Source organism: Cololabis saira, chromosome 22 (genome assembly GCF_033807715.1).
Source record: "Cololabis saira isolate AMF1-May2022 chromosome 22, fColSai1.1, whole genome shotgun sequence".
Lineage (NCBI taxonomy): Eukaryota > Metazoa > Chordata > Actinopteri > Beloniformes > Belonidae > Cololabis > Cololabis saira.
Window position 1 is genome coordinate 16,194,747 of NC_084608.1, and position 22,224 is coordinate 16,216,970.

At 41.8% G+C, this 22,224-nt stretch overlaps 1 protein-coding gene across 1 annotated transcript in view; it reads left to right on the forward strand.

Annotated features, from left to right (window-relative positions):
* jph1a (junctophilin 1a) overlaps positions 1-22,224 on the forward strand; it is a 41,799-nt gene that overhangs the window by 3,465 nt on the left and 16,110 nt on the right. The window contains exon 3 of the mRNA XM_061714022.1: positions 1,614-2,382. Coding sequence (XP_061570006.1) covers positions 1,614-2,382 — 769 coding nt within the window. The remainder of the gene's footprint in view (positions 1-1,613; positions 2,383-22,224) is intronic.

The window sequence follows — 22,224 nt, forward strand, 5'->3', positions numbered from 1 at the left end:
ATCTGGTTGTCTGGCCCTGATGCATCCTGATAACTTGATCTGCAGGGTCAACGAACTGAACTGCAGCACAGAGCCAGCCTCTTAATCTCACCCTGTTTATCCAACTGAGTTCCTGTCTAGGCTAGGCTATCTTTTTTCTTTTTCTTTCATTTTTCCAGAATGTGACCATTGGGGCTTATTTCATTGTGTCACTGAATGAGATTCCAGCTACGGATTAACAAACCTTCCTTATTACTGGGATCCGGATTGTAATTTGATGCTTTGAGGAGGCTACAGTAGGCCAGCACATGCTCATTGGACGCAACAGCACAAAATGCGATTAATGAAGTATTCTCCTCATTATATGAGTCACAGCAATTCACTGTTGTGTTAAACAGATAGAGGGGAATTTGCCTAGTGTCAGTGAGAGAGTTAGTGACGGCCTGGAAAAAAAAAAGTCTCCCAGCTAAATGATTCACATTCCTCCCAAGTGATCCGTGATATTACTTTAATCAAACCTCTGATTGAGTTAGTTATTATTCTTGGCCTCAGATTTGAGTGGAAGGAGAGAAAACATTTCATCAGCTGGTGTATTCTTGCACCCCTTCAGCAATATTTCTCTACGATCGTATGTTTTGTTGTTCCAAGGACATAGTGACGATATTAGAATAATTGGCCAGATGAATGAGTCCAATAACAGACAATAAACTATGTGATCCAAAGTAACAAAATAAGACTGCAAGAGGTGGCACCCTGCAATACCTGATAGCTTTTGTAACCCAAGATAAATTTAATAGACCTGCATTTAATTCGACAATCATCAGCACTGGCGGAAAAGTTTCCTTCTAAGGACGCTTTATTCTGTTGGATAATTTGAAGAAAATTGCTCTGAAAATGTCCATGTTTTAAGACCTTCAGTTTTTTTTCAGATTTTTTTATAATCAAAGGGACCCCAGTGCAGTGGGGCTTTACTTAGATAGGACATCTTTTCAGCAAATGTGTCTGGTTTCTTAAGTTTCTATAACACCACATCAGCTATTCCTCAACCCCTATAACCGTTTGCCTCTTCCTGGAATTGATATGCAACTGAAAGATGCTTCTCAGAAGCTGAGAACCAATTTAGTTTGCCCAATTAGTGTCATTTCGTTTGCTCTCTCACTGTCTCGACACATGTCATCAAGATAGAAGATATTTCAGCGTTTAAAACAGTGTGCTCTGAAAATTTTGTCTTAAAATCCTGCTGCTACATGACATTTTCTACGGCCCGCCACTTTTTGCTCTCGTATATTTTTTCACAAAGACCAAATTAGCCCATGTTTCTGGTCCCTCTTTTTTTCATCGATATGTTTTGTTTTTGTCGTCCTGTTTTGGCCCTTCATGCTGCATTTTGTGATCCCAATGTTTCCAGTGATTGTTGGAGATGAAACCAACACTGGCCAAAAAGAAGACACAAAATTGTAGCCTAATCAAACAAACTGTTTGCTGTTATTATGTAAAAGAGTGATGAGAAGACATGTTTTATTTGACGAGTTCATGAGGTGAAGCCTCGGGCGACTGTAGCTGTATTGGCTTGGGTGCTTACTGTATTGGTGGTTATTGCAAACGCGCTGATTAATGTCAACCTGTTTTCTCAGGTACTTATCAAGGGCAGTGGATGGGTGGGATGCGCCACGGCTACGGTGTTCGTCAGAGCGTTCCCTATGGCATGGCCACCGTCATCCGCTCTCCCCTCCGTACGTCCATGGCCTCCCTGCGCTCCGAGCAGAGCAACGGCACGGTGCTCCACGACCTCTCCTCCCCCGCGGACACGCCGACGGGCGGCCGCGGTGGCTTCGTCCTCAACTTCCACTCCGACAGCGAGGTGGTCACCGGCAAGAAGAAAGGCCTGTTCCGCCGGGGCTCTCTGTTCGGCAGCCTGCGACAGTTGCGCAAGTCTGACTCTCGGACCTCGATCTCCAGCAAACGCAGCTCCGCTAGAAGCGACGCCACCATGAGCCGCATCAGCTCCAGCGACGCCAACTCTACCATATCCATCGGTGATGGCGAGCTGGGAGACGAAGACTTACTTCTGGAGGACCATGTGGACGCCACCACAACCGAGACCTACATGGGAGAGTGGAAGAATGACAAGCGGAATGGATTTGGTGTTTCAGAGAGATCCAACGGGATGAAATACGAGGGAGAATGGCTTAACAACAAGCGCCACGGTTACGGGTGCACAGTTTTCCCAGATGCCACCAAAGAAGAAGGGAAGTACAAAAATAACGTGCTGGTGCGTGGAATACGAAAGCAGTTGATTCCTCTTAAGAACCCCAAAACCAAAGAGAAGGTGGACCGCGCTGTGGAGGGGGCTCAGAGGGCTGCAGCCATCGCCAGGAGTAAGGTGGAAATAGCAGCTTCCAGGTAGTGTTACGTTTCTGCGCATGCGTGTGTGTGTTCATTCATACTTCTGTACGTCCATGTGGGTGTGTAGTGTGTGTACAAGCTGCAAAGATAGGGCAAACATCCTCCAGCTTTTTTTTTTAGTGTGTTTGTTTTGAGTGGCCTGTTTGACAAAGATCTGCTGGTCTGATTGAAGAGTCGGTCTTGTGCGAAAGGCGTCTCACGACTACAACTCCGACCTTTATTCCATCAGCAGTCAAGGCTTTTGTGTTGCTAGTGCGATCATCCCCTGGAAAAGGTTCTGTTTCTATTCTCTGCACGTGTTTCTCATTCCCGCAGAGAAGGGTTAGGCGACATGTGTGCCTTGTATGCGTGACTAGTGTGTTACCGAGTACATGTGCATGAGCTGTATAGCCATACCTGCGTCCATGCCAAGTGTTGCTCCGATGTGGCATCTGCTCTTTAACAGGTGGATGAGACGTGACCTTTTCATTTAAAGCCTCCCTCCTGCTGGGGGCACACAGCATTGCTGTGACATCCTCTGGTTTCATTGCATCAGTGAATGGTTTGACTGATGATTAAGGGAGTGTGTACAAGCTGTGAAAAGGCTTTGATGCAATCGTGCATGTTTTGATTCTGCGCTCTCGCTCTCTAAAGGGGCGCACATGAATTTTTGCAAGAACAAACACATCAACAAGCATTTATAAAACCTCAAAGAGAAATAATAAGTCATCATTTGACTTTTCATCCCGATGCACCAATCTCTCAGTGAAATCGGCCTTTTGTTCTCTGGAGCACAGCTACGGGAACGAATATCATCGGTGTCAGTTTTGGTGAAATTTGAAAGAAGAACTCTTGCTTGCTAAAGAAAACTGAAGACAAATAAATAAATAAAGAGGAAAATTAAAAATGTACTCATCAAAGGAATCCATTCCTACTGCATTTGTCCAATCCGACATATGGTTCAAAGCCTGCGTGCAGCAAAACTCTTTCAACTTCGACGCATTGTTTGTGCTAAAGGGCTCAAGGCACAGACTGAAAAATGTAAAGCTTCCTCAATATCAGCGTTCATGGCAGACGTCGCTAGTTTTTCCACAATCCTGGCAAAAGACAAACAAATAGTAACGAAAACAAAACCTCTTTCAGCAGAAAAATAAATACTCACTATCACTAGGAAATGACGATTTTGACTCACGGTTGAACCCGGATATTTGGAGCAATAGCAGACCTGAATAGCAGGCATGATTATAATTTTAGTCATAGCACAATAAATAGAAATGCTTTATTTTGCAGAGGATATGAGGGCAGAAGTTAGAGTTACATAAGGCAGATTTAACATCTTAACCCACTGCACTTTACTCTCATATAAGGCCCTCGATATCAAAATCCCCCGACCTTGTCAGGAAAAGTCAGGGAATTTCAGCTAATCCTGCAAGGAAAAGAGGAAAAATGCATAATGTGAAAGAAAGAGCCATCTGATACCCTCTTTGGTCGAGACTGTTTAGAGGAGGTGGCACACGACCTAATGAGTAGCTTTAAAGGCACATCAGCAAAAAGTGTTCAGCTGATACGAAGCATTAGTGGCAGCAAACAAGCTCTCCTGTTCAAAAGTAAGTGATTAAATTACTAAACGGGATGTGTTTCTGCATCATGAGGTGCTGAAAAACCTCAAAACAAACTCCCAACTACAATTAGGGGGTCTTTTCTTCCTTTTCTTTAAAGAGTGTGTTACAAGCACCCAGAATGGCAGGTTGTACGCGGGTTATGTAAGTCTCACTGTACACTAGACTGCATGCAGAAAGATGCACTCGTATTGATCCAGTTCTGGTCACATGACTCTCTGTCTTTGAATGTGGAATGTACCCAGCGGATCCAGCGGGGGGGGGGGGTGGGTTGGTTCAGGGGATGGGAATGAGAGAGAGAGCGCCATCAGAGCAGACACAGAGTTAAAAGGATTGAAGTGGGAAAGCCACGGGATAAATGGTGATTGGATACGAGTGAAGACGCAGCGAATGTGATGAGCCAGAGCTTTCTGAAGAATCTGGAACGAATAGACAAGCAGAATAAAAAGGGCATGGAGAGGACACGCCCGCCGCCCCCCCTGTGGATTACTGTACAGGAGAGCTATCCCATCAGCCTCTGGGGTGGGGCCGATGTCCACATGGCGTGAGGAGCCAATCGATAGAGGGCTGGTGCGATGCGGCGGGAGTGGAGTCCTCCGGTCCTCATCTGTGGGTTTTGTGGGCTGCCCTTATCTACGTAAAATGGACACGCAGCTCTTTCACTGTGTCCATCTGGGTGTGTGTGTTTGTCTACTGTGGTTAAGTGAGGCCTGTGAACTGAGATAAGCGGCTGCCACAGAAACGTTTGCAGAGCCGAGGTGCTTCTCCCCATAAATCATTTTTCGCTGCAGATCATCTGTTTAGGTATTTTAGTAACTCAGCAGCGTGTGTGTGTACAAGCTGTACTCTGCTGGCCTTTTGTTACCTATCAGCTCTCTACAAAACAACTTACTCCCCATATGAAATCTAAGAAGCAGTTTGAATACAGTGATGTGTGCATATTAGCTTAAATCAGCCAAACTGCAGATCTACAATGCTTAGACTGGTTAAACAGGTTTACTGTAAGCCCGTCCAGGAAAACAATCCAACAACCGTGTGTGTGTGTGTGTGTGTGTGTGTGTGTGTGTGTGAGTGTGTGTGTGTGTGTGTGTGTGTGTGTGTGTGTGTGTGTGTGTGTGTGTGTGTGTGTGTGTATTGTGTTTGTTGCTCAGTTAAAGTTTAACCAACAATTGATATACTGAGAAGATAGATACCAGGTTTTTCTCATCCTCTCTCTCTTTCTGCAGTATTCGGGAAAGTTGAGGTTATGTCCTCAAAGTGTCTGCTCCGTTTTTGTTAAACTGTTTAGTTTGTATTTATACTGCATATGCACCATAGAATAATATGCAACTTGGCAAATTAGTTCATTATTTTCTTGTTTGATCATTTAAATAGGCTGTGTTATGCTGCTTGGGTGTTTCCCTTCCCCAGTTTGTGCTATATAGCTTGTTCTTTCTGCTTTAAAAATGTCTGTAATATTACTCACCAGATTTATTTTGTCAGAACAGAAAGCCCTGCTCCAAAACATGACTTCACCAAGAGTACTTGGGTCAACAGTAAATCTGTCAAAACCGAGTGAAAACCAGGTTGAACGTGTTTGATTTTCCCCGACGTGATGGAGTCAGACACATCGGCTGGACGTGTCCTGGAGTTCTTCATTTACACTGGTGTTACGCAGTATTTTTACATGCATCAACATGGTAGGAATGTGCCTGCGGGCAGATGGAAAACAGTATTGTGGACATGATTTTCTAAATTTGACACAAAAAAGAAAAAAAAGTGCAAACGTGATTAAAACATGTCTTTTTCTTGCATTTGATTCTCCGGGCTTGATGATGAGGTGGACTTCCGTCACCAGGGAAGGTTCCATTAGTCACTTCTTACTTCTTAACTCGGAAAATAATATCTGGGTGCAAATGAAATTGTGGAGGGGTTGCCTGGACAACCAAATCCATTCACTTTGTGAAGTTTCTCTCTTTTGAAATGACTCTGCTGCGTCTCCTAATCACAGCCATCCCCATCGGTACAGAACATCAAACCAATCAAAACAGCCTCCAGTTTATTTGTGCCATTTAAAAAAGAAAAATGACAGCAAAATTACTAATTACTAATAACACCTTGGATAAACAAGTTTTTACTGCAAAACCAACAAAACCAAACTAGTCCATCATTTGGTCTAATCTAATCTAAACATCTAATGGTATCCGGAGGCAGGTCCTTCTTCACCCGTCCGTGCTGCCTTATGGAAATCAAAGTTTGAATCAGAGGAACTAGACTAATAATTTGTATTGAAAATGACTAAGAGTCATTATCCTCCTAAAAGAGGAAGCTTAGAGGTGACCGAGCGTTTTCAGTCTCTGGCTCGAAATTGTGGAATGAGCCACCTCACACATCAGACTCACTTCCTCTTTTTAAATCCTCCCTTTTTTTTTTGTTTTTTTGGCTTTTAAATAAGTTTGAGATCTGTTTAAGTGTTTTATTTTCTTGTATGCTTTTGTGTTTACATTTGTTTTACATGTTTTTATTTCTATTTTTTAATGTTTTTCTCTTAATCATTTTTTGTGTTCAGAACTTTGAACAACTGTGTTGTTTTTAAACGGCGTTATAAATAAAGTTGAGTTGAGTTGAGGATGGCGGGCCAGGTTCAGTGGGGGCGGGGTTAAGAAATAGCAACTGTAATCAATCACCATCAGGCAGAAACAAGTCCAAGTGCAATACAAATATTGTAAAATGGGAAAAGATAAACCAGTGAAAGTGACCTTCATGTGTAAACTTTAATATTTATTTCCAACAGTGCAACAGTGAACTGATAGTTAAAAACCGAATAATATTGGATGTTGAAACATAGTTTGATTGCCTTGAAGAGCAAAACCAGAATTGAATTCTTATTGGATCTATTATGTATGATCATAAAAAACACTTACCTGTGCTTCCACATCACAGATTCAATTTGATATGGGCTTTATGTAATTATGTAGCTGCTAAAATTTAGTTAACTTAAGTAATCATAAAGTTTTCCACTTCTTTCAACTACTTCCTGTATCAAATGATAAGAAGCAGAGAACATTATGCACACATGCAGACTAGGGTCTATATGTATTCACTTTTTAAGAGCTCAACTATTTCCGCTGGGGGAGCGCCTCGCACGCGCGCACGTAGCGCCACACACTCACGCACCGCCAGACAAACACATACAGGGCACATGCAGTGTGTGCTACTCTGCTAGTGTGTCAGCAGTGAGCGCTGCCTAAATAAGGCAAGGCATCAGTTGGCTTATCAGCACCAGCCAGGAATATATACCCATCCCAACACTGATATAGTCGCCCGCCATCTCACTCACACTATCATCTCTCCCAAATGTGTGTGTGTGTATTTGTGTGCGTGTATGTGTATTATAGAGGAGAAGAGGAGATTAAAAGGAAATGGGAAAACCTGTTTCTCTGAGAGAAGAGAACTGAAAAACGGTGAAATATGAGTGGTTTGCTGGTGTCTATGGGTGTTTGTTTATCACCTGCTGTGTGGGATGACCTTAGTCACTCACCACCTGTCCTTTTTTGGAGAGTTATTTATTAGCATGTGAGAAAATAATCCCAACTCTCAGTAGATCGTGTGAGAACCTCGTCTTCACTCGTCAGGAGAAGCAGCATTTATAATCCCAGTGCTGGTTCCACCTCTTGGAGTTTTGAAAAGTGGCCTCCATATCCTTTTAAAAGCAAAATATGTACAGTAAGCAGGTACAGTAGATTAACCGTAACTGCGGCAACGGCGTGAAAAAGGCCCCTCCAAATGGTGACGTGATCAAGCGTTGTAACCCCGACATTTCCTTACTGATAGAGTCAAACTCTCCGGCGTGCATACGCATAAAAATATGGGGCCACATATCACTGCTATTAATGACCAGAGTCCCTGCCAGATAGTACGTACGAAGGAGCTATAAATAATGCTGCTGATGCAACAACACATGCATCATGGGGTTAGTTGAGCGGTTTTCGAATGACCCACGGTGCAATCGAATTACCCCGTGTAATGGGATCTCATCCTATACTTCATCAGATTACTATAATATGAAGTCATAGGCAGAAGTCCGACATGTGTCAGTTGGTGAAACCATAGAAGCAGTTTAGGGAGGCTAAAAAGGGATGTTTCTGTCTTTGATGACTTAGTTATATCACGTAGTTGGAATAATTAGGTCAGGTTTAATTAAGACGTGTCTCTGTATTTACATGTGATTCGTGTATTCATTCTATATACCTATTCAGGGTCTGCCTGGAGGCTGTGTGTGTTGGTTCTGGATCCTTTCCCAACAAAATAAAATGTATGTAAACCAGTTTTTAAAAAAAAGTATCTTTTTTTGTTTATTATTAATGATGTCTGTTCATCTACCTCTCAATTTGTTCAAATATTTGAGTGAAATCTGAAAGATAAAGCACAAGAATGTGATATTTCAGAGCTATTTTTCTCCACTTCCCTCTCCAATATATTTATCCTCCCTGGTGGGAGACTGTATGAGGGCGAGAAAGAAAGACTTGGCAGAAATCAACACGCAGCCTCCAGGAATATGAGTTTGTACCATTTCCCAGCACCATGAAAATACGTATAAACAAGCAGAGGAGGAAGCCTGTACACGGTACGTGTAAATCAAGACTGGGATGGGCTTCTTTTCCTTTTTTTGGGGCTAATTTATAGGCACGCTGTTTGCCGGTATTATTACTGGATTGAGTAGAGCACTGAGAGAAATGGCTGAGTGCGATTGTGAGCGGGGCGCTGGTTTGTGTCGACAGCTCTGCGATAGGGTTGGGTTTCACCTACATGCCACAACTGTGTATCTGTGGCTTTTAATCTCTCTGAGAATGGCACATATTCCTGAGGCTTCTTGAGAAAGACTGGGATGAGTCAGCCGGGCCGGAGGGCGAGCAGAGAGGCAGAGGAGAGAGTCATGTGCCCGTTGTGTGGTAGTCATGCCACGGTTCACCTGTCATCATTAAAGATTTCAATTTTTCACTAACTACTTATTCTTCCATTTCCTCGACACTCCTTCATTTGTTTTGTGGATACAGATCTTCATCAGGACACGACTTCCTGTCTCTGTGTTGCTTCTGTGTCTACTACAAGTTAATAAGAGTAATGCTTGCTGGAGTGGCTTAAGCATTCAATTAGAGCCACTGATGTGCAGAAATAAACAGCATTTCTGTTCAGTAAGCATGTAACATCTCCAAGGATTACCCCTCTCTGTGTGGTCTTGTGAAAGTGCAAGCCTCCCGAGAATTTCCAAGCGACTGGAGAAGGAATATTGGACAAAAATCCCAAGTGACTGTGTTCAGTGGTGTATAACTCTCCGTATCTATTTAGAAAGTGTGAGTTTATGTTGGGATGTTCGCCGCTGCACAAACACATGTCCGAGAAGTTACGCCAGTGAGGTGTATCCAAACTAAGGCCATTTATTAGCCCATATTTCAAGATGACACTGTAATTAGTTCTGTTTAAGGTTCTTCAGATTCAGTGTCAGGAAATGAATGTAGACTCTGACTGTGACTGTCTATAAATACATTTGCACCCAGCAGGCTCAGTGTGAGCTCAAACCTACACATGAATGCTTTTCTCTGAGTAGTATATACAGTTTCCATGAAACATGGGTACATTTCCATGCACGTCTTTCACCTGAACCAAACTGGATCATTTGGGAGTTTTTGAATCCAAATCTAAACAAATGAAATGATGATCCAACAACTGTTTTAAGGTACGAATGGAAGCCGGTCATGTGACTGCTCTGTATGGCTGCCATTGTAGTGACACATTGCATTCTGGCATATAGTATGCAAGATGGATTTTTCCAGAAACACAAAACTATTTTTTATATACTGCAGATTGTAAAGTTTTCACATTCTGCATACTCTATTCTACATTTTGGCAAAATGGGCACATATTATTAGTAAATTGTAGTGTGCAGTTTAAAAAAAAACCAGACAAGTGTAAGAGTAAATAAACATAAAGTAAGTAAATGAACACACAGCTACTGAATGTAAAGTAACAAATCGAGAGTCGAACTAGTGTCTCTTCAAAAACAACTGCTCCAGGATCTCCTCGTTTGTCTTTTGCTGATTTATAAATGATAAAATTCAGACATACGCCATCCGTACATTAAAGTGATGTGTGTAGTAACCACACTTTTAGCAAACAGCAGCTTAGTGTACGTCCGTCAGCCACTGATCACTGGTGTGACCGCTGGCATTACTGGACCTATAAGATATTTGAACCAGTTTGTTATAAGTCTTTAATCTATTTAAATTTTATTTGTTTCATTGTATTCTCACGAAACAGACAGCAGACAGTTTTTGTACAAATCAGAAAAAGAAAATCACTTAATTCATTACAAGGTGTGTAACTTTAAATCTGTCCAGCCACTTGCTGGGGTCAAAGCAGGTGAAAGTCCTCAGACGAGCCGGGGTTTCACACCTGGGAACCTTCAGGAACTGTGGATTCGTGCGAGTGGGGCCCAACAGAGCTGTCGATCAGTAACAAGGTTTATCTTACATTAGCAACACATTATTAGCCTTTGCTGGCGTAGTCAAGTCGAGGAGTCGAGTGTTTGAGCAGAGTCGAGGGTGAGCAGCTGCAGTCAGGCAGAGCGCTGGAGTGGCAGGGACAATCTGCATATTCATAGATCATATGAACATATTAAATGAAGCAGAGGCACAGAGTTAGATCAAAGCCATTCGAAGGCATGAATGGGTTATTTTCATTCAGAAACTCATTAGATATTCACTTTTGATGCACAGGGAGGAATTATTAGGGATTTAGAGTGCGTAGAGAGTTTAAACAGACAGGGATGTCTTTAGGTCGAGGAGGAGCTTTGAGGACGATCGGACGAAAACCCAGACAGAGATGCATACAGAGCCAACGACCACAGTGCCCAATCCTTATAACATCAAACCAAATCATCATTTATTCACTGTTTTTCTGATGGGTTTTTCTTATTTGTCACACAGAGATAATGAGATAAACAATCATGCACATTCACACTAAGGCCATTAAGTCCACTAAACGTATGAGGGACACGTGCAGATGGATGGTTTCATCTATTTCGTCCCTTAAAGCAGCACTATGTAACTTTTCCACCTTAATATAATATTTCCAGAGTCATTGTGATGGTACATAGACTTACAGGTTTAATGACACCTCTGTCATGGTCTGAGGGATCTGTATCGCCTTCACTGGCACTATGTAACTTGGAGGTGCATGGTAGGAACCCTGCCACACTAAAAAACTACACATTTTTACGGCTTTGACTGCTTTACGGCATACGTCACTTCCCCCTCCTTCCCGATTCATAGACCAAAGCTGGGCGGAGCGTGGAGCGCAGAGCTCAGCAGAAGCTGGTATCATGGCTGAAGCAGCGAAAAAAACGAAGAAAATAAAAGTTTTATCGGAGGAGGCGAAAAAAGAAAGCAGGAGAATAACAAGCTAAATGCCCGGACAAAAAAAAATAAAAAATGCCCGGACAAGAATAAACATTGGCCCGGCGTTCACTCGCTGGCGTGAGATGAAACACGAGGAGGGATGTCCGACCGATGGGGATTTATGGGGATAAAACAAGAGACAGAATTGTTATGATACAAATGTAAATGTAGAGTTCTATGTTCAATAAGAATCAAAATTAGTTTTCACATACAGGGGATTCGTCTCAGGTTCTAGTATTTTTCCTGAGAACTGTAAAATTGTGCAGGGCTGATCTGCAAAATATAAGGAATGGGCATTCAGTTATTCACAGGTCCCTCTAAGTCCCTCTAAAAAACGTGAAAGGAAAAAGGTGCCGAGCGTATGAGTTTGTAGGGCGCATTATCACGCTGAAACAACTTAATAAAACCAAGTTGAACTTAGTGATTTTCAACATCGTCATATTATATTGTTTAGCCAAAAAAAGATACATTACCTCTTCGCTATCCATCCTGCAAACGACCGCTGAAAACAGAAAAGTAGTTTTGAAAGTCCGTCCCGTCTCCTCTCATCAAAACAAATGCACGTGACGGGGACAGGATCTTTCCTGCAGTACGCGCTGGTGCTCATGGGAAATGTAGTGTTCTTTCTGGTAAAGCAAAACCGCTTTGGTCCAAAGGAGCCGCCAAACTCAACAAAAGCTGAAAGTTACATTGTGCTGCTTTAAAGACAAATGTTTAAGGAGTATACTTCAAAATTTCAGGTCCCAGCCACACCCAGGATTTATTTCAGCTTTGCAATTTTGTTGTATGTAAACAAAAAATGCAACCATCCAAAAGTCCCTCTGCTCTGAACCTCGGCCCCCTTCCTCCGAGCTTCATTCCTTCGACACAGCCAGGCAGTCAGGGATCCTGTCGAAGTGGGAAAGCTGTCAGGGTTGACATCCGCTTCTCCATCCTGGTTTATAATACAGAACAGAGTTTTTACACAATCAATACAGCTGCTATCAATAAAGCAACACAGCTAAGAAGAAACTTCCAATTGAATGCAACGATGAAGAAAAGTTCACTTTGTTTGGATGGCATAAAGTAAGCTCAACCTTTTGACTCCTTCCCGGGACATGTTGTCTTCCCAGGATGCTTCGCAAAGATGTTGACCCCCCTTCATCATTTCTATAGAAAAATAGCGGTTCATCACAGAGTGCACAGAGAGGGCAAAGTCCTCATAGAAAGCCCTTGCCTTCTAGCTGTAAAGCTACTTTCATAACATTTGTAACATTTGTAACAACGTCATGTTTAATGACAATACTAAGCAGAAAATCATCATCTTGGATGTATTAATTGTTGTCTGTTTTTTATATTTACCTGCCACTACAACCGCGTGTCTTTAGCTCCTATGTACTGGTGCGCCCCACGAAGTCTGTGCAGCGCCCCTGATTGGCTGGCTAAGCCGCCTTCACTCCAGATGTTAACAGTCTGGATTAAGGAATTATCGCTTCTGTTGTTGCATCATCGTATTACTTTTCCACCCAGAGTCATCTTCTTACGATGCATGCAGCCGCCGCTGCAAGCACGTGCAGGGATGTGGCTACGCAGCATCAGTGATGCACAACCTGACCCATTTGCTGCTGAATTAATTTTTTTTAATTTGTGTCATTTGACTTATTATTATTTAACATGTGTCTTCTTGTCAGTGCATGAAACAGCCCTAACGAATGGCTTGTGTGAAGCTCTAGGCAGATGTAACTTAATACTAATGCGCCTTTTGGCTTTGCGCTGGAAAGGAAATTGACGATTGTGTGCATGTGTGTGTATTTGTGTGTGTATGTGTGCGTGTAAGTAGAGACAGTAGGGCGGATGGTGGCAGGAGATTGGAGGAGAGAGCACAGACCATAATTAAAACTATTCCTTAAGCTCAAGTGGTTGCCAGGCAATATGACCTTTGTTCACACAGGTTCAGCTTTGGATGTTGAGCCTTGTGGTTAAATGAAATATGCCGTAGAGTCACTGTTTGTGTGTGTACTTTTTTTTTTAACCAAGTTACAATTGTTTACATTGTTTCAGTTTGTTCAAATTAATTAAATCTGTCAGATTAGAAGGTCTCTCTATTGCATGCCGAGGACATGTGCCTGTGTGTCTATGCTCATCCAAACAGTGAGCTGTGATGTGTGTTTTGTTCATTTACAGATTCATTAATACACACCAGATGCCTGGTTGGACAGCTTGTTCAAGTATCTCTGGTGGTTACCATGGTTATTGCCTTACCGTCATCATCCGCGTGTCAGCCGTTTGTTGATTTTCTCAAAAAAAAAAAAATAGTAGCTTAGTGAGGAGGCGCTGTTAGTTTAACACCGTGTGTATTCATCCTTGAAGACTTGAGCAACACGTCCGCTTCCTGTTGGAGGTTTACAACAGCTTCATCGACTCTTACCAGCAGGGAAATCACCATGATATAATCGATCCACTAATGCAAGAGCCCTCCATGCACCTAATAACCCTGATAGCCTGGCCGGCAGTGGGCTTCATCATGGCGCCTGTCAGTAATGGTTCTTTGAACTTCTCCAGCAGATTGATGCTCGTGTGTGTCAGTGCATTTGAGTTAATACAGTCATTTGCATGAGAGGTAGCTTCGTGATCTAAGGTGCGGATCGAAAGGTTTTGCATGCGTGAGTTTGTTTTTGCATGTTTGTATAGTCACGGGTCTCTGTGTCATGATTTTGGGTATGTGGTGCCCTTCACGTGTTATTTTGCAAGCTTGTGGTACAACCTCAAGTTAATGCACTTATTTGCTCTTTGGATTAACAACACACAACAACGTTGAAGAATGAAAAATGAACTGATAATAACTTTAAGAGTAAGTGTTTATTTCTTTAAAGAGAATTAAATCCTCACCGACTGCTGTCTATACATCATTTTGAGGTGAGACCTTTAAAATTATGGCAACTTTAACTGTTTTTCTTAATGTTTCCATTAGCTAAAGATCTATTTGGCATCTGATACCCAACTATAAACTCCTTGTTTATTTTATTTTTAGTCATGTTTGTAAGGGTCAACAATTAGACAACATGTTTATAAAGCAAATGTCTTAAATCTCAAAAACAAGAAAGTTTGGTCCATTTGTCAGTTTGGTGTACATTTTATTATAAGTCAGGTTTGCAACCCTTTCAAGTGTTAAGAATTATTATGCATAGAAAGTATCAGTCCTTCAAATGAGAGCAGAGTTGCTTGTTTTACAGATGTTTGGCCAGTTTTAACAAAATTAAAATCCCATGAGACCATAACGCCTCTGTTAACCAGGGTGCAGTATTTCCTAAGATAAGATGAAACCTTAAAGGGGACCTATTATGAAAAACTTGTTTTTTCTTGCTTTAACATATATAAAGTGGTCTCCCCTCACCCTGCCAACTCAGAGAAGGAGGAAAGAAACCAAATTCTGCAGTGTCTGTACAGCCGCCCGGATGAGCCATCCAGTGTGATGTGACTTTTACGAGCCGTTCAGATTCTGCTCCCGTCGTGAGTCACGACGGGAGCAGATTTCCATAGGTCGGCCTGCGCTGCGTGAAACCACGCCCACAACTAACTCCACCGGGACAAGAGCTCCGCCATTGTTTCGAAGCGGTGTATCGTGTGGCTGTTTCAACAACGAGGGACAGTAAAAATTCAATTCAATTCAATTCAGTTTATTTGGGAAGGGACAGTGTACATTCATATACATTTAGAATTAAAAATGCAAATGCACCCAATTTTAGCTACAGAGCTAGTTTCCATTGGCAGTCTAAAAATATAAAGGAAAGACAAGTTAAACAACAAGTTAAAACAAATACAAATAAAGCGTGCAAAAAGTTTCTGTTCTTGTTATTTTGCTTCTATTTAAGATAGAAGGAACAGGAGAACAACCTGACACATCAATCTTCATACTAACACGATCTTACAGACATAAACATATATTACAATAGTGAATACATTACACACATAGTTTCACATTTAGCAGTTAAAAGTTTAGGCGGTAAAGTGCCATAGTAAGTTAAAGTGCTGGTTACGATTAAAGTGCTGAGGGTTTAAAGTTAAAGTGCTATAATGGGCGAAAGAGAAAAATTAGGTTTTGCATCGACACTTACCCTCATAAAAGGATCAGTACCAACAGCACGGACCCGGCAACTGCACATGAGTCAGCGGTAAGAACATTATTTTTTTATGTTATTTATATTTGTCTACAGTATGATCTTTGCATGGGCTAAGTATTTAGCTTAGCTCCGGTGTTACCCGTTAGGTAACACCGGAGCTCTATTAGTAATAATTTTTTTTCTGTTTATGGTTTCAGATCTTCCAATCAATGCACCTGAAGCTGTTCAACGACACCTTCAGAAGACGCACAGTCCTTCCTTGAGCCAGCAATAGTGCATACATGTTATTTATATACAACTTGGTGTTAGGGCTGGGCGATATATCGAGATTTTAATATATATCGATATATTTTCAAACGCGATATGGTACGAGACAATATCGTTTATATCTATTATTAAAAAAAATAATAATAATTTTTAATGATATTTGATATATTATTTGCACAACTGTCAACCTCAGTGGAAAAGTCTGTTACTGTCTACATTGTATTAATTGCACAGGGTATTTTGATTTAATTGTTATGCAGGAAAGGGATATTCGTTTTATTTTATTCAAGAAGCATTTTTATTTGTATATATGCAGGCAGTTTATTTTTATTTCATTTGTTTTATACATTTTGATATTGTGCAGACCTCTGTTAATAAAGGTACCTGTGTGACAATTTGGCACAAGGCTTTGTATTAAAACTGACTGTTTTTTTAAGGGTTTGCCTCAGAAAAAAATGAAACTAAAAGAGATGCTATGCTATAATGCTTTGGGGGAAACCCCAATTATGGCAAAGAAAAAATATCGATATATATCGAGTATCGCCATTCAGCTAGAAAATATCGAGATATGACTTTTGGTCCATATCGCCCAGCACTACTTGGTGTATATAAACAGTGTATGGTGTATATAAGTGGTGTATATAATGTGTACAAATGTTTTTTTTTTTTTTTAACAATAAAGTTGCCATTTGTGAACATTCAGTGTTGTGATTTCTTTACAGTTAACATGATTCATTTGTCTTGTAACATAAGAAATGAAATGATGAGGAATCGGAGTAAATAACTGTGGTGTCCCTGTTTAGAATTCAATTAAATCTTCCTGTGTGAATTAGTGTGAAGACGAGGTGACCCGGTTCCCTCTTCAGGGAACTAAAGGCTGATTTATGGTTCTGCGTTACACCAACGCAGAGCCTACGGCGTAGGGTACGCGTCGATTTAACGCAGAACCGTAATTCAGGCTTTAAGATCCCAGGGAGTCGTTTACACCGTGTTGCATTCGAGCGTCCGAATATTGCGTCGAGCTGCGTGACATCGGACGCTCTCTGTCCACACTGAAACCGTTAAACTCGCGGCCAGTTAGGACAGTCCAATAGAAAATAAAGCAATGGAATTGATTTTGTAGCTGAAGCTCGCTCGCATGGGACACGCTTTAATAGTGTACGGAGCCGGCTGCTTTTCAGCCCGGAGCCCAACCCTCCCCTGTCACGTGATTCAGGCAGCCAATCAGCACAGAGCCTCATTATCATAGCCTCCCCTCCCCTCCGAATCCCTCATAGAGAAGGAGGTTAGAAGCAGTAAAAATAAAGACATGGCCCAGAGGCTGAATTTCTGATTTATGTAGAAAAAACAAGCTTTTGATTGTTTTTAAGACATTCAAGGCCTGTTTAAAATATACATTAAATGCCATAATAGGTCCCCTTTAAGGGAAACCATCCGTGAATGTTTTCAACTTTCAATCCGTACAATGATTTGCTTTGTAGGTTATGGTTTACCTCAGAGATTGACATTCAAAACTCAAAATGGTCTCACACCTGAGCTGACGGCATTCCAGAGGCAAAGACGGAAGTGTCTGAGCAGCCGCGATTGCTACTAACACTTAGCAATACTTCTTTGTAATAGCACAGTACGCAGTATTCACCGATAAAAAGCAAAAAGTACTACGTCCTTTGACTTCATGTAGAAAAAGAAGACTAATATAAACATCAAAATTAGCTGATGAATTACTATTCTGTATTTCTGCCATGTTGGATGGTGACATCAGGGTAGGGGGATGTTTCTCTGACGTTCCAGTTGAAAGAACTGACTTTGAGCACAGAAATTCTGACTTCTGAGTATAAATGGAACCCGTCATGAGGTGTTTACCAACCTTCTGAATCCTTTGTTTCAGTCTTTGTCTATATATTCACAAAACTAGTTTGTGATCGCCTGAGCTTTCCCACTGTTGTGAAGAAATTGGGTTGTAGACACTTTCCTTGGGGTTTTTTAGCCTAATTGGCTTTTTTTTCCCACTTTAAATCTCTTCAAGGTGATCATTTGCCCTTTGCCAATTCCCTGCCCTGCAGGTCACCATAATCCAGAATTGTCTGCACATACTTTGTTGTTGGTCCTTGGGCTTTTCGTCTCTCATTTCCAAGTGCTGGGAAACCACTCCTAAACTTAAGGCGATTCTGGAGCATCCACAACTTAAAACTGGCACTACCGTTACATCCATAGTGTGTTGCCCCGTCTAACCAGTTAGTCGTTTCTTCATTTGTTCTCATATTCTTAAAACCACTCTCAAAAAGTCAATGAAATGCAAGCTTCAGGACTTTATAACCCACTCCTGTTTTGCAACGGTTCATTTGAAAGCCTTGGCCACCGTGGCTCCCTCCCTGTTTGTGTCATTAGCTGCATCAGCTGTGGCCATGTTTCACCGGCGGTGTTGACACGGAGAGCACAGAGCAGAGGTCTGAATCCCCACCAGCGCCCTTCACCAAAACCAGGGGGATCATCTCTGTGAGGGATTCTGTGTCAGTCTTTAAATGCACACCACAGGATTCAAATCAGCAATAAGTGCACTGCAGACAGTTGGCCTTACAGGGCTCTAAACATTTACAGCACTGGGAAACATCTTGTGCTCATTAGCGCAGTCAAATCCTGATACAATGACACACCTGTAAATTGCATGTGTTTCTAGGTAAAAGCAATGAAACATCTATGCAGAGGGCTCAGTGCAGCTCTCCTGTGTAAAAAAAAAAAAAAAAAACACCAATGGAAGATTAGGTTTGTTTGTAATCCACAGCCACAAATGTCAGCAGAGTAAGGGGAATTTACCTTATTTAATCAAAACTGATCCTACTCATTCTTCTTCCCAGAAATGAAGTCTGGGGACAGGTTTTTAATCTATCTCTACCTGCCAGTTCATCTTCTATTCGATGAATAAACATGATAAATGCAATACCAGAGAAGAATATGAAGAAATATGCTGAATTAATGATAGTGCAGATCAAAAATGATTACATCATTGTACCAATGCTGCTTCAACCCTATGCTTTAGGCCTTATATGCCAGTTTGTTATTGTTTAAGGTAGTTTGACTGTCCTGGTCTCAAAGAAATTCTTAAAATTGCCTCAAATTTGTAGCAGGACATGATGTGGTGGATGTATTTAATTCGTTGGCACATATGAAATCAGTCTGGAAAGCAACAAGCATTTCTTTTCTTTCTTGCTAGAATTTCCTCCATTGTCTTGATTGCCATGGTGAAAAATCTCATCCTGAACGGTGCACGTAGCCACTGTGGCGTCAGCGGGTTTGTTGACTACCATTTGAAACATTGAGTCATTGTCTCTGAAACCTAATATCCATCCATTCATTTATTTCCTCTTATGCAGGTTTGATTTTAGGGGCATACGCCTAAGCAGAATACCCACACCCCTCCCCTCTCCCCCATCACTTCCTCCACCATTTCCTGGAGTACACTAAGCAATTCCTAGACCAGATAAGAAATGAAGTCTTTACAGTATGTACTGAATCTTCTTCACGTCCTTCTCCCAGTTAGACATACCCAGAACACCTGCCTAGGGAGGAATAACGAGGCGTCCTAATAAGATGCTCCAACAAAATCCAACTGGCTCCTATTGATGGGAAGATTCTCTTGAGGAGAGTCCAGCCACCCTACAGGGGGAACTCATCGCTTGTATTTGTGATCTGGTTGTTTGTGTCTCTACTTAAGGTTTGAGACCATGGGAGAGGGTAGGAACATAGATCAACGGGTAAAGGTTTAGCGTTTAGCGAGATGCTGCACAGGTCCCATTCTTCCTTCACTTTGAGATACTTTCCTAATCAATCCCACCCAAATATTATGTTTAATCTATTTAATGTGCTTATATATAACACATTCAAGATGACCACCAGCACACTGACCACAAGGAGTATCTCAATCGGATTACTCCATAATGAATGTAATGAACTTGACGCTTTATGGAGATCCCCAAGATGTTTTGGAGGCAGCTCATACCACCTGCGAGTGGTATTATGGTACAACCTGAAGCGATTGCGACAATGTATCATTCATCCTGTGCGAAAGTTTACATGCAGTTCAGTCAGACTCTCGCCAAAACATTAGCTGTCATCTTTCCGATGAAGTCTGTCTGCCCAACTCGTGACTTTTTCCTAAACCTAACCAGGTAGGACTGGTGCCTAAAAGAAGCAAATGGAATAACGGACAAAAAACACAGAATAAGTCAAAGAAAGAAATAAGTGAGGGAATGTATGGCGGTGGGCATAAAAATTCAAACTAGTTGTTATACCACATAATGACGTGTTCAAGGAGGTCACGCATTTCTGTGAGGTTACACATCTTTAATGGAGAAGGAGGAATAGAAGACATTGCTTGCACAGTAACATTGTTTGAATAATAGTTTTATTTATTCAAATACCTCCAACTATAATTACCTTCACTTGCAAGGAGATGGCAGACCCTTTTCCAAGGGCAAGTCACGATGTAGTAAACCTTTCCTTCCACATGACTGATCAGGTGTCTCCGGAAAGGACACGCGCTCAATAGGTCAATCCCGCTGTCATATAAAAGTAATTGCAATGTCCCCACTTGAAAAATAAAAGTTCTTAAAAGGTTCCATCTTTGTCAAAAGAGGTTTCATTTTTAGTTTATTTTTTCTAAGTTAAGCACTTACTGCTACCCCTGACATAGTTAATACTGTCACTCACTTCCTCTGACTGACTAATCAAATTTTTTGACAACACTTCAGAAGTTTGTCTGGCTTACTCTTGGCAATATTAAGGAAATAGTGCTATTTCTTTTTAAGATTTGTCAGATAAAATCATTCAATCATGAGGAGAAGCACTAAGCCAACCATGTCACATACCTGCATAGTTAAATAACAGACCTTAAAATACAAGGTTCCTTTATAGTCTGCTTATCCTTGAAAACTGAAAAGGGTAATGGGATTGAGTTCAAATGCAGACTCCAAAGATGTCCTAAGACACCAAATGCTTCAAGAAAATGTGATTAAACATGACTGTGCACCAGTGTTCCCATCCTACAGCACCACGGCAAAGTTAGCTTATCTTATTATAACAGTCACTCTGTTTCCCATTCAAAACCTAATTAACTGTTGTTTTTTTTTGTCCCCAACTGCAGTCCCTGGTAATGTGAGCCCAAACCTCAGCCCAGGAATAATTCCTGAATAATTTCAGAGCCGTTTTCCAACTAACCACTAATGGTGTTAGTCACGCTTGAGTAATCCTGAATTAGCAACAGCCAGGAATTCAATAGCAGGATGGCATGAGTATATGCGTAGGGTGAGCTACGTGCTAATTCGTGCAGACTGTCTGTGCTTCTGCTGATTTTGACCTAGGGATTGTTTTTGGGAAGATGTTAGAAGAATGGCAATTTCTAAAGAGGTTATGAGGATACATTTCTGCACTGCAAGCTGGAAATCAGACACACTCACTCTCTCCTGCTTTTTCGCTGTTTTTTTTTTTTCGTGGTTTTAGTGAATTAAAAGATTGTGATGGAGTTTGCTGATGTCTAGCATAGACAAGGTCAAGACTCATCTTCTATCTTATTATATGCTGTGCCAGTCAGCACTCCAGTCCCAAAGCTGGGACCAAGGGGGAAGGGAGCGGGAGAGCATATGGGAAGAAGCAAAAGGGGGGGGTGGTGGAGGGGACCAAAGTGAGGTCCAGAACTGTGTCAGCATATGTGAAAGATATTCCTCAAATAGGCCATAGCCTCAGGAGTGATGGACGGAAGCTTCCCCCTGGGGAATGTGAACAGAATCACACATACATAATACAGATGCCCCCATGTTGTATTAAGCGGGAGACAGAGGTATGAAAAACCCTAAAGCAGGATGCAGCAGGCCGCATGGGAACTGTGGTGTGAAATTTAACCCTACAGTAAATTTAGAGAGGCTGCGATGCATACCTCAGCGTTTCTAAATGTTGGTGTGTCTTCTGAGAGGCAATCTGCGCCTCTGCCGTAGTCTGTTCCTCTACTTCTATATATTTCCTCCTTATTTCTCACCTGCATTCTCCATCTTAATCACAGACACATTCTACAGAGAGAGAGAGAGAGAGAGAGAGAGAGAGAGAGCACCTGCCAGACTCACGGACAAACTGACTCAACGCACCTAATCTCTCACATGGAAACCCAGGCTAAAAGGAGTTGCTTCAAAGTTTTGCACCTGTCTAAACAGTGTCCAGATTCGTGTGTGTGTGTGTGTGTGTGTGTGTGTGTGTGTGTGCGTGCGTGTGTGTGTGTGTGTGTGTGTGTGTGTGTGTGTGTGTGTGTGTGTGTGTGTGTGTGTGTGTGTGTGTGTGTGCGTGTGTGTGTGTGTGTGTGTGTGTTTATGCCAGCGGGTTCAAACAACTCGATTCGCCCGGTCCCGTCCACAGACCCGAGTCCTTGAGGAGTCCTAAGCTCGACGTGAACAG